Below are 13,711 nucleotides of genomic sequence, written 5' to 3'. Positions count from 1 at the left end.
AACCATCATCCTAACAAGCGTGACAGCTCTGAGCATTCGAGACATTTGTGCTGCCCCTACTTGTAGGTTCTGCATCCACCTTCTACCCCTCACCCCTCATTCACATTCTGACCATCTCTTTCACCCTTAGTGGCGTAGTAGCTCTTCCTTCCTTCCTCCTCCAAACCAGCTTGGTTCCACCTAGAGACACTTACTTAAAGCTACTGATACAGGATATTGGATTCAAGACCCAATCTGCATAGGATTCAAGACACATAGTTTCTTCATCCAAAGCCACGATTTTAGCTGGGACTTTTGAGAAAATTTCTTCCGCATCTGCAACACCTTAGGTAAACACAATTGAGTTTCTATGCTCCCATATACACCACACTCATATGAATGTTTTTAATTTTAATGGGAGTTTATAACTTTTGAATGTTTTCATAATAGATATATTTAGTTCAACAATACTTTGTGCAGAAATAAAGTTTTGCTATATTTAAATTATGATATTAATATTATTTGATCTCACTAAGAAGGAACTAATCAAAATATATATGTTAAAAGATCACACTGATACATATCCAAACTCACCAAAACTGGTAATTATTAAAATTACACTAAATGAAAATTTCATCTTACACATTCAAATTACATCAAAACCATGGTGGACAAATCTGACACCTAAAACTTTTCGAGCACAGTCCAAATTAGCATAAATTTCCTAATACCTCCTGGTCTGGTCCTTCCATAAGTCATACCACCTCCTTAGTCGTAAATCATACACTTACTTGGCCTAAATAGTTTCCTCCAATAGAAGATTGAATTGATTATATCTAACCATAGTGAATATTGTAAACCTATGTACAAAATTAATGGTAGCACTGCTACTATTGAAACTAAATCTGGAACCAGCTTCGAATTACAGGTGTATGTTATGAAGAAAGCACTGCCAAATGCTACCATCATAAATGTTATGGAGAGGAATAGAGTTATGAGTCCAGATATTAACTTCATAGGTAATGACTTGTAAAAGTCATACTGTGCATAACGTGAGATGAGAATAGACAAGAATATTAATAGTGCAATTGAAGATAAAATGAAAGCCGCTGCATCTGATATTGCAAATATCAAAAATGATGTTTGGTCCATGTATTTTGGTTTTTTTGTTTGATCATCAATACCACCTGGTATGTTAATGGCAGCAGCGAACACTGCTGTAGCAATAACAGTTGAAATAAGCATACAAAACTCAGCAGTGCGTTTAATCCACTCTTCTCCTTCTTTCCGCAATCCTTCATGTTCTTTTGTAAATAATGCCTGAGCAGTTTGGTCATCAGGGTTTTTCATTGTTATGAATGATGGAGACATTATCTTCTTCACCTCCTGTCACATATATATATGTTGAAAACTTAATACAAAATTATCTATGATTTAATATCAAAATCATATCTTAAATAACAGTTTAATGACAATGTAGTCTTATTAAGTATAACTCAGCAACTGTAATTGTCATATTTTCTAAGTATTCAGATCTTAAAAGAATTGTCTGATTCCATTTACTTCAACCTTCACCAAAGACACTAGCTCAAACACAGTAGGTCTCCAATCCATATTCAATTTGTGTCAAAACCTATGTAATACATACACTCACAGATACACTAATATGATACGGATACGGACACGAGTTAATTATAATCTTTAAAATGTAGGACATAGAACAGAGATCTATATATTATATAATTATGAATTATATAAATTGACAATAAGGATTTATGTGCTTAAGTATGTTTTAGATTTTGTTTAGAGCATAAACATACATGGCTGGTTCAAAAGGATTTAGTCTTTATTTTTATAATTATAACAAAAATTTATATAATAAATTTGAATTTTTAGAAAATTAATATATTTATCATTTTTAAATTGTGTTAGAACTGAGCTATAATTATTGAAAATTCAAAAAATATTTTTTGAATTAGACACTTCACCAATACGTGTCCTACGAATGTGATATGTGTGCCCAACACAAACACGCTATTTAAAAGGAGTGTCCGAACCTAATAGTTAAAATGTTTGGAATAAAATGTCTATATAAGATTGATTACCTCAAACCATCTTATCTCGAGGCACATCCGGAATGCTGCTCCAGAAACTAATTCAAGTTGTTCTGGTGGAGCTAACTTTGCAGCCAAATGCAATAGAGTGCTATTTCTTATATTTGTCGGAGAAGGTGAAGGTGAAGGATTGCTTTCATCCACGAGATATGTTACTATAAGATCCTTTTGGGACTCAATCTCGTGTATTAGGTTGAAAATGCTAGCATGGCGACATGAAACTGCTGTGTGAATTATACTATGATTTTTGTTGTCAACTTCCCATATCAAAGTAGGACAAGCACTAATAAGCTCTGATAAGAATCCAAAGTTACCAACTGATGCTGCATCAAATAAAGCCTGGTAAGGATTACTTATGATTCGAATTGCTTCCGATAACCTTTTGCATCTAAGAATCGTTTGCCAGAGATATTTAACCAATTGAAAAGTCACAACTTTTTTCATGCCTGCAACATAAAAAATCTATTACTTGCAATGAAACACCTTTGAAAGCTCCTTAAGTCAAAGCCACTCAAACTTTTTGTATATTTGGTGAATGTAAGAATTTACCAGGGTTGATCGTGATGGGATTTGTAATCTCTGGACAATGAGAACAAGAATGCAAATGGTCTTTATTTAGAGCCAAGAGATGCAAAGCTGTGTCATCATTTTCATCACGTGCCCAAGCTAGATCTTCCCACTCTCTTGCCATTTCTAAGGCCAACCCTAAAATGTATTTCGATAAATATTTAAGATATTTGTCATTAAAACTAACTATAAAATTATTTGTAAGAGTAATTATTATCTTCGTTATTGTATGCCAAAACAATTCTTATAATTTAGTGATATGGTTATCTTTATTCTAAGATTGAGTGAATGTTATAAAGTTCATAATATTTAATAAATTTGACACAATAGTAAAGAACATCAACAATATAGTAAAAACTGAGTTAAAAATAAATGATAAATGCTTACTATGGTTGCCAGTTTTTACACAAGAGAAAAACAAAGATCTCTTGTCACGATCTTCGAATTCTTGTATGCTGATTTGGTTATATAGAAACCATGTCATTTCACATTTTCCTTGCATCACAGCAAACTGAATAGGGATGTATCCACCTCCACCTCTGATAGTTTGCAAGGATGGCAAGTTTTGCAAGTATGGCAAGGATGGATATTTTTCTATCAATAAGTTAGCAATACGCATGTTTCCAGATGCAACAGCAAAGCAGAAGGCAGTGTTGCCCTTGTTGTCTTGCAATGAAAGGTGTTGAACTTCGAGCATCTGTAACAGCCCTTCCACAAAAGAAGAATGGTTTGAACCTGCAGCAACATGGAGCAGTGTACTCCAACCAGGTGCTATTGCAGCATGTTTCAGTCTCCCATCATTGTTTTCTAAGATCCCCTTAGCTGCTGTCCAATTGCCTTTTAGAGCATATTTGTAAAGGGGCACGCAAAATTCAAAAAATTGGTTCGCTGAAACAAAGATGATATCTAATAGTCAGAAACCCTTCCACTGTATCATTTTTAGTATTACACTGCTTACCAATTAATTATATTGTGGGTTTTCTTTGGTCAAGGGCAATTGCACAAGATTAACAATGGAGGTACTGGAGTATGCATAAGAAAAAGGAGAAGAATGACACTTTCAGAAAAGAGCAATGATATTTGACACCCTGTTTCAAATTACACTTTTTTAATAAACAAAAATACCCTTTTATATTTTATAACCTCTATAATACTCTTATATTTCATAACTTCTATAATGTGGAAGATGTAATTTGGAGCAATGGAAAATGTGGGTGTGAAATAATATTCTGAAGCACATCAATAACTTCTCTGTGGGATACTCAACGGATAAGAAGGGAACATGCGTTGATGACTTAATTCCTATTGGGCTCAGTCAGGCCCATTTACCTAGTAAAGAATGGGTGTTTCTCCCTCCCCCTCAACAAATGGCTTACTGCGCCCCATCATTTTTGGAAAATATTATTTTACCTCTTTTAAAAATGACTTTTGGATTATTTTTCTGGAATATTTTTTGAATTTTAGATTTACCATTCTGAAAATTAAAAAATGTGTTCTGAAAAGGATATTCTAGAATGGTTTTTTTTTCTTCTAGATTTTCTATTCTGAAAACACACTTTACTTACAAAATCCTTATTTAAAAAAAAAACCTTTTGTTTACGGAATCCCTATTCTAGAACTACTCAAAATTATCAAAGATAATTCTGGTATTTCAAAGAATGTAGGGGTGTATGAAGAAAAATGTAGGGGGTGCAGGAAGAAATACCCGTAAATCCTGGGTGGAACACGACAGGAGGTCTCCTTCGAACAATAGTTGGACCTTATTGGACCTAAAGTTAGTTCGTATAACCTCAACAATTTCTTATCCAATAGTGCTGTAAAAAATTGGAATCGTCTATTTTGACTAAAAATTGATAATTATGAGACCATAAGGATTTGGAATTTAGGCAAAGAAATAGGTTTCTCTTTTACGGGCGAGGATGACGTGATTATAGGTAGATACAGTCAATGGAGGTACGAGATAATAAAAGAAAGAGGGGTACCAAGATAGAAAACAATTTATCTGATGAAACTAATTAGTATGTATAAGAGGTCTAGGTGGAAATTTAAAAAGAAAATATTTAACAGAACTTATAAGGAAAGAAGAGATAGGATTAATGTGTATTGAAGAGACAAAGTATGCAAAATTGGACATGGAGAAATGTTTTTCACATTTGGGTTCTAATGATATAGAATGGTAGAAAATTGTACTAATAATAATGCAAGTGAAATCATTATGATGTGGAGAAAAAATTGTTTTGAAATGTTTAGGGTATATCATTATGATGTGTATTGCATTGGTTCATTGAAGGAAAGAGAAAGGTATGGGAAGAAGTATAGAGGTTAGGAAGGAACAAATCACAAAGGCGTGGTGCGTGCTAGGAGATTTCAATTCAATTAGGACAATAGAGGAAAGGAAGAGTTTGAATACAAATGTTGATTATAGTAAGGAAATACGTTGGTTTGGTTCATTCATAGAGAAAACACAACGGTTAGATATCCCAATGATAGAAAGAAAATTTACTTGGTACAAACCTAATGGGACAATTAAGGGTAGACTTGGTAGGATTTTGGTTTCCATTGAATGGATAGATAAATGGCCAGATAGTAAACAATATGACTTAAGCAGTTCGGTGTCGGATCATTGTGTCTTGGTGTTAAAAGATAATTATATAGATTGGGGTCTGAAACCATTGAGGTTCTTAGATATATGGCAAAGAGATTGCATATTTAAGGACTTGATAAGGAGTCGTTCGAAGAGTTGTGAGATGGTGGGTTGTTTATCATTAAAGAAAATTTTAAAAAACTAGAATCAGATATAAAGGTTTGGAACAAAGAAGTCTATGGAGATGTTAATAAGGTTGGGGTGGAAATAGAAAAGAAAATTCAAGAATTAGATGATGAGAGTGAATTAGGAGAGGAAGAAAAAAGGAGAGAGAATAGGATTATTAGCCGAGTTGAATAGGAATAACTTTAAAAAAGAGATTATTATACAGGAAAAAGCTCGACATAGGTGGTTGAAGCAGGGTGACCTTAACACAAAATACTTTCATTCAAAAATTAAACGGAGAAGATTGAGAAATGAGTTTAGTGGTTTAATAACGAATAGTAGATGGTGTGAGGATCCGATAGTAGTGAAAGAAAGGTTAAAGAGTTTTTCAAAGATAGATTCAGTGGGGAGAGTGGCAACAGGTTAAGTTAGCTAATATGTAAGTTTTAATTCCATTCCCACTGAAGATAACAACATGTTGGTAAGAAGAAGTAAAAGAAGTTGTATGGAATTGTGATAGTTTCAAAAGTCTAGGATCAGATGGTTTCAATTTTGACTTCATAAAGTTTTTTTTGGAGGAAATCAAGTATGACATAATTAATGCAGTACAAAATTCCGCTGATAGTGGAAGATGGCTCAGGGGATCAAATGCTTCCTTCATATCTTTAATACCTAAGTTTGTTAACCCACACACTTACATGAGTTTAGACCTATTTCGTTAGTTGACTACATTTACAAAATAGTATCTAAGATCTTATCTTCGAGATTGAAAAAGGTGTCACATAAGGTTATTAATTTTAGACAATCAACGTTCTTAAAGGGTAGGGGTTTAATGGATAGTATTCTAGTGACCAACGAAGTTCTAGAGGAAGTGAAGAGAAAAAAGAAAAGTTGTGTGTTCTTTAAAGTGGATTATGAGAAGACTTATGATTTTCTTAGATGGGAATTCATCTATTACATGTTAGTAGATTGAGTTTTTGTGAAAAGTGGATAACATGGATGAGAACATGTTTAGAATCCTCCACAATGTCAATATTAGTAAATGGGAGCCCAACCCAGGAATTCAAACCACAGAAGGGGTTGAGACAAGGAGACTCCTTGGCGCCTTTTTTGTTTCTTATAGTGGTAGAGGATTTAACTGGGGTTATTAGACAAGCAAAAACGAATAACATGTTAGATAATGTAGAGGTTGGTGACAGGCAAATGATACTTTGTTCTTCTACAAAGCTAGCACACAAAGTGTTTTTCTGATAAAGATAATCCTGAATTGTTTTGAATTAGTTTCTAGACTCAGTAAATTTATTGAAAAGTAGGATAAGAGGGGTGAGAGTCAACAATAGAACCTTACAAAATTACGCATTAATACTCAATTGCGATATAATAAAAACCTCGTTTGTATATCTAGGAATGACAGTAGGGAGAAATCACAAAAAAATGCAGTTTCTAGGACGGAGTGGTAGATAAAATAAGAAAAATATTAGGTAGATGGAAAGGTAAGTTTATATCAATGACAAGAAGGATATTTCATTATCTATACTCACATTGCTTCCATTGTTTTATTTATTGTATAGAATGCCAGTGTCAGTGATGAAATCACAACGAAATTTTTTATGGGGATAGTGATCGAGGGTAGGTAAATAGCATGAGTATCATGGTAGAAAGTATGTGAGTTAAGAGAAAATGGAGGACTTGGTGTAGGGAGGTATATGGATTTCAGTAATAGAAGAGATATGGAAACAGATGAATAAGTGCAATTTTAAGAATGGTAGAATAGATTATATTGAAATCTTTAACCTGAGACAACTAAAGCTGTGGTATTGGTTGCCATCTAAGGAACCCTTAAGGAGATGTTATTTAGAAGCACATTGATTATCTGTTTTAAATGTGGATTACATATATGTTAGGATTTGTATGGGAACAGATGGAAAGGTTTCTGGATATGATTATGCTGGTCTTGCAGGTTCAATTGAGTTAGGTATTTTAGCAAGAAACTACTTTGTATAACAATGATGCAGTAGAGGCTCAAGAGGCAACAAAGCTGAAGAAGAAAATAAAAAAAGTGAAGCATAATGGATGAGGAAATGGGAGGAGCCCAACATAGAGGTTATTACAAGTATATAATGGTCAAGTGGATTATAGAGGCACCAGCAACGACAACTTTGTTGGGGTGCAACAAAAGATTTCTGTTTTCTGATATTTTGAGGTTGCAGGTTCCGCCAACCTATTTTTGAAAAGATGTGAAAGAAGGTGCCAAAACAAATATATTGGGGTTAATTTAATCTGGTATAGGTCAAGCTGCCACAAAACATGGTGTTTTGTTGTATGAGTGGTAAGTTTTGCAGTGTATTTTAGGTAATAGTGCTAAACTTTTTGCAAATATTTTACAAAATAAATAAATATGAATTATTTTAGGTGGTCCAACCCTTTATACATTATCAACATCTAACAATCAATTCAACCTAACAAAATCGACATCCCTTCACAAATAGAAAAAAAAAACACCTGATCAATCTATAACAAATCATATGTTTTTAATCGAACACATACATATTAGGGATTTAAACACCAATCAGAAAAAAAAAAACAGACTGAAGAAACTTTAGAAGAAGTAACTCAAGACCAAACCTTCAAGGAACCATGGAGAAGATTTCGGAAGAATTGGTCGAACCGTTTAGAGTACCATAGTATTTATCCATGTTCTCCTATGTTTGCTTGGATTTTTTTATTTCAGGAAAGGTAATGTTGTGTGAATATTCGTAGGAGTCGATGGAAATGGTCGAGATTCTGTATAAAGGTTGAAGTATCTTAAATAATTTTTATTATATTAATTTTTTTTTAATAAAAAAATTATACAATGGATAAATGAGAAATATAACTAACTTTTACCATTTGTTTCTTGTAGAAAGCAAAGGTCAGGAGCATTATACTGATGATGATCTGCATTGGATTCTGTTGCATGGTTGGAGAGTTGAGATGTTGAAGTTGGAGTGTCACTCATTTCCTTCTCTAACTAGATAATGTGGAACAGGATTTCCCTTCTATGTTCACAACCTGCATTCACAAAATAAGCATACACATATTCAATGTAAATAAGAAGAAAGAAAAATAATTAACTAGACCTAGAATAAAATAAAAATTTAACTACATTTTATTATTATTACTATTTTACTCTCTTTTTTTCTGGTGCGTTATTTGTTTTTTTTCTTCAGTTATAGTTATTAGTATTGGAAAGAAAGTAGAAGATTAATCTGTGAATTTTAGATACAAAGGTGAAAATGAACTTTTATCTTTTATTATCTGTACAAGGTTGGATCACCCCTTAAGTGAACCGATTTAATTTAATAGTTTATTACCGATAAAAAAAACTATTTTACTCATTTTTATTTAAATTGTTTCTTCATATTTTATTATTATATTAATTTATTTTTGCTAATTTTTATTAATTTGTTAAATAAGTAATACTACATTGACCAAAAAAGGTTAAAATGATAAGTATTATGTTTTTTTTATTGAAAAAAAAATATAGATTATTTTAAGGATGGTTTAACCCTTATACATTTTGAACACCTAACATTAACTCAACAAAACAAAAATGATATTCTCTTCCAAACAGCAGAGCACATATCTAACCAACCTAAAATCTGCGTTGGTTTAGGGTTTTGGGATTGGTATTGGAGTAGACTTGGAAGGAAGATTGCTTGGGTGACATGGGATAATGTTTGTAAATCCAAGGAAGCAGGAGAGCTTGGTATTATGAATGTCAGGCAATTTAATTTGGCTCTGATGGGAAAATGGATTTGACGTCTGAAAATGGAAACAGGGGGTTGTGGAGGGAGGTATAGGAATCTAAGTATGGAGGATGGAGAGGTTTGAAGAAGAAGTGAGATAATAATAGTAAGGTTTCTATGTGGTGGAGAGATTTAAGGAAGGAATGAGGAGGGAAGTTTGAAGATCGTTTGAATTTGGAGGTCGGAAACAGGAGAGAGGTTATGTTTTGGTCAGACAATTGGATAGACTCAAAAGACTTGAAGAGCAGATTTTCAAGGTTATTTTCTTTGTCTGTTAATAAGGAGACTAATTTATGTGATTGTGGAATATGGGGGAATGAGACTGGGAGTGGAACTTAAGATGGAGAAGGGGTTTGTTCGCTTGGGAAGAAGAGCAAGAAAGTCAACTCTTAGAGATGATCTCTAATAAGATGCTCAAGATGGAAACAATGGATAGATGGGTTTGGAAGGATAGTGATTCAACAGAGTTTTCAGTTAAGTTCGCATATGATTTTTTAAAGGGAGAAGGAAGTGAGGAAGACTCAAGAAGATATAAATTTTTATGGAAAATTAAGATGCTTTCCTCAACTCAAGTCACAACTTGGAGAGTGATTGAAAACAATGATGCTTGTAGGATTAATATGGAGTGAAGAGAATCGGGATTGAGAGTAATCTGTTTCTTCATATTTCCACCCTAACCAAAGATAACAAATATTTCAAACAAATTTTCATTCAAAAAGCTATTTCACTGGGTAGATTGGTAAACATTTAAAAAATATATACAACTTTAAAAAGTATGTTAATAAAATATGCTGAAAAAATTTATGAAATAGTAAATTTAGTACGAAACAAACGCGTGCAATGAAAGGAGAAAAGAAAAAACAAAAAGGGCGAAGATCACCATCATCATCTTCATCTTTGGTGGTTAAAAAACGTGAAGAAAGAGGAATTGAATAGGGTTGGTACAAAGTTAATATATAATTGTCCTTTCAGACACTTTTTCTGTCAATGGGGATAACGTCCTTTAAGATAAGAATTTTCAAATAGAACCTCGGATAGCTAAGACGACAAGAAACTGAATTTTACCACGAGAGAGAAAATAACTGTGAAATTTTTATTTTTTATTTGAAAAAGGTGAAAATTACCTAAAAAGAATATAAGAAACGTGCATGAATGGGGTCGGGTCATATTGCTGATAATAATTCAAATTTGTTACTGTTCCCACTTTCCCTCTCATCAGCTTTTGGTCAATGATTGTACTACAACCCTGTGCTTTCTAACATGTGACTTAAATTTCAACCTCATGAGAACTTATCTTAAAATTGAATATTTAATTGGATTTTTTTTCTCACAAATCACCATAGTGTTTTTTTATTTAAAAGTCATAAACAAGTGACAGTATTTTAAATTTATAATAAAGTTATGTTTTAAAAAATATACTTCCTGAAATTAAGTTACATAGTATGATTTCAACAGGAAAATAATAAAAATAATTAAAAGCTGTATTTGAAAACATAATCCTCTCATAAGTCATCCGTTGAAGTATGACTTACTCATTTACTTTTTATGGGCTTTGCCCATAAAAAGAAACCAAATTTAAGGAGGGAGAGAAACTAAAAGGAAATTATTTTTTTTTCAGTAAAAAAATTAAATGGATCCACTTTAAGGGTGCTCCAATCCTTATATAACATAATGATGTTTAAAGAGTACCTTTTCATCTACATATCAATTAAAAAGACCTCCTACTTTCTATCTCATCTCTACCAATAATAAAAAAAATAACAATGATCAACTTTTATAAAAAGACTAAATTAATTACATACATACCAAGGATTTTAGACACCAGCCAGAGAATGAGAACTTAGTTGATAGTATATTTGATGAGATTCAAAATCAAACCTAAACCTGTGCAAAAGAGAAAAGTTCAGTATGAGTATGAGCAGAATGAAGAGGAGGTGTAATACAGAAATAGAAACCTGAAGAAGAAGATGGTGATGGTGGTGGTGTGGTGTTGAATGAAGGAGTAGAGAGTTTTATATACTAGAAAGAGAGGTAGCTCTATGACAAGAAAAATTCTTTTTGGATTCCTTGTTTAATCCATGGCTATGGTTTTGGCAGCTATTGCACTTTCCAGCTAATGAACCACTCAACTTGCTTGACTATCTATGTATTTGCAAGTACAAGAGCAAGTCTTAGTAAACGAGCCACTTGTGCAGACAAATTTTTACACAACAATTTTTAAAGTTCTTAAATAGCAAACCCTAATCTATTACCACATCATCTATATTTATACATTACCAAAAAAAGTATTAAATAAAAATTAGTTCTAAATACAAATATAATTAATTATTATATTAATTAAATTAAATATTATTTTAAAAACTAAAAAAATATTAATATCTAAATTAATTTATATTATTAATAAATAATTTTTAAATTAATATCTAATTAGTTATAAAAATTTAATTGTACTTTAAAAAAATTATTAATCCTTATCATACACTTGTAATGTCAATGGGAAATAAAACCTTGAATAGCTAAAAAGATAAGAAAGAAACTGATTTTTACCACCAGAGAGAAAAAAAAAGCTGTGAAATATTTATTTTTATTTAAAAAAAGGTGAGATTATGAGTACTATGAAATTTCCCTAAAAATAATATAAGAAATGAGGGTATGAATACGAATGGGGATAATAATTCAAATTTGTTATTGTTCCATTTTCCCTACTCTCGTCAGCTTCTGGCCAATGATTGTACTATCACTTTGATTTAAATTTGGATAAAATAAATTCATTACTCAAATTTTTTATACAATCATATTATAATTCTTAATATTATTATTTTAATACCTTTTTATATTATTTAATTACAAATTTAGTTTTTGTTATATACATTTAATTTTAAAACTATCATATAAAAAAATATATACAATTCTAAGACATGTAATTATATTCAAATTGAGAAACTATATTTTTCCTTAAACTTCTATCAAATGAGAACTTTTCTTAAAATAGAACTTTTAACTGGATTTTTTTTCTCTCGAATCACCATAGTTTTTTTTTATTTATTTAAAAGTCATGTAAATAAGTGACAGTATTTTAAATTTATACGTACTAAAGTTATGTTTTAAAAAATATTCTTCTTGACTTCTAAATAAAAATATTAAAATTATGTTACATATTATGACACTACAAGAAAATGATGAAATAGAAACTAATTTTTAGAGACCAAAATAATTAGTCGCAATAGTAACTAAATTAGAGACCATTTTGGAAACTAAAACAAAAATTGGTTTCTAAATTAGTTTCTATTATTGTTAAATAGTTTCTAAATTGGTCTCTAATTAGCAACCAAGGTTTTAGAGACTAAATTTAGAAACTAAATAATTGGTAGATAAAACATTGGTTACTAATTAGATACCAATTTAGAAACTATTTTTATCAATAATAGAAAATAATAGAAACTAATTTAGAAACCAATTTTTGTTTTAGTTTCCAAAATGGTCTCTAATTTAGTTACTATTGCAACTAATTATTTTGGTCTCTAAAAATTGGTTTCTATTTCATCATTTTCTTGTAGTGTGATTTCAACACATGAAATTAATAAAAATAATTAAGAGCTGTATTTGAAAACATAATTTTCTTATAAAGTCATCCTTTTATGTATGATTTACTCGTTTACTTTTTATAAAAAAAAAATTATCACAATCAATTTTAAACTAAAAAGTGTATCATTTTGGTCCTTCAGCCAAACTTTTCCTCCTCACCATGTAAAAAAATTTAAGGAGGGAAGGAAACTAATAGGGAAAAATATTTAGAAGGAAAAATATTAAAAAAATTGTTGGATATCCAGAACAATAGAAAAGAATTACAAGAACCAAATGAATTAACATTAAGATAAAATCATCAAATTACAATTGATTTTAGATATTAGTTAGAGACTTACTATCTCAAGTAGTAATAGTTAGAGATTTTAGTATCCAAAATAGACTTTGAAAAACTAAGAATATATATATATATATATATACATATATATATATATATGAGAAAATGATTGGAATAGGAGAAATAGCAGAAAAGAAAGTTGAAAGAAGAGGAGGTGGAATGGAGAAAGAGAAAAAGAAGAAAAAAAGAAGAAGAAAAAGAAGAAGAAGGTGGTGGTGTGTGCCGTCTTAGCTGAAGAATTGGAGATTTATTTAAAGGATATAGAATAGACTAAAGAAATGATGAAGAATCTTCCTTTTTAATTCGTTGCTTTCTCATGTCTTTTGGTGCATTGCACTTTCCTCCTAATGAATCACTCAAACAAAACCCAATATAATGAATGGACTTAGTCTTTTGTAGTCAACTCTGTGAAAATAAAATAATTACAAAGACTAAGACATTCCAAGTCTGCTTAATTAAATGCATAAATTTTCTAATCATGACTCAATTTAAATACACAAATTATTTATAAATAATTCTTCACACACACGCTTATCTAAGTGTATATTAATAATAAAGTAAAATATTAAGAAATATACATTAAGTCTAGCTC

The 13,711-nt window shown here is 31.1% G+C and overlaps 1 protein-coding gene across 1 annotated transcript; it reads right to left on the bottom strand.

Moving 5' to 3' along the window:
• Window positions 1-560: 560 nt before the first annotated feature.
• On the bottom strand, window positions 561-11,394 carry LOC137821792 (ankyrin repeat-containing protein At5g02620-like). Its single transcript, XM_068626546.1, has 7 exons — window positions 11,153-11,394; window positions 11,004-11,081; window positions 8,296-8,460; window positions 3,048-3,548; window positions 2,643-2,798; window positions 2,085-2,539; window positions 561-1,365 (listed from the first exon to the last, which is right to left on the bottom strand). The coding sequence occupies exons 3-7, from the start codon at window positions 8,405-8,407 to the stop codon at window positions 748-750; spliced, it is 1,842 nt and encodes a 613-aa protein (XP_068482647.1). The 5' UTR covers window positions 8,408-8,460; window positions 11,004-11,081; window positions 11,153-11,394; the 3' UTR covers window positions 561-747.
• Window positions 11,395-13,711: the final 2,317 nt, after the last annotated feature.

This window comes from Phaseolus vulgaris, chromosome 9, assembly GCF_000499845.2.
Source record: "Phaseolus vulgaris cultivar G19833 chromosome 9, P. vulgaris v2.0, whole genome shotgun sequence".
In the NCBI taxonomy this organism is placed as follows: domain Eukaryota; kingdom Viridiplantae; phylum Streptophyta; class Magnoliopsida; order Fabales; family Fabaceae; genus Phaseolus; species Phaseolus vulgaris.
This window is presented reverse-complemented; position numbering and strand designations above follow the sequence as displayed.

Coding starts and splice junctions, on each gene's coding strand:
- LOC137821792 (XM_068626546.1), bottom strand. CDS start 8,407: ATGAGTGACACTCCAACTTCAACATCTCAACTCTCCAACCATGCAACA. Junction 2,799..3,047: donor TGTAAAAACTGGCAACCATA/GTAAGCATTTAT, acceptor AATACATTTTAG/GGTTGGCCTTAGAAATGGCA. Junction 1,366..2,084: donor TCGAGATAAGATGGTTTGAG/GTAATCAATCTT, acceptor TATATGTGACAG/GAGGTGAAGAAGATAATGTC.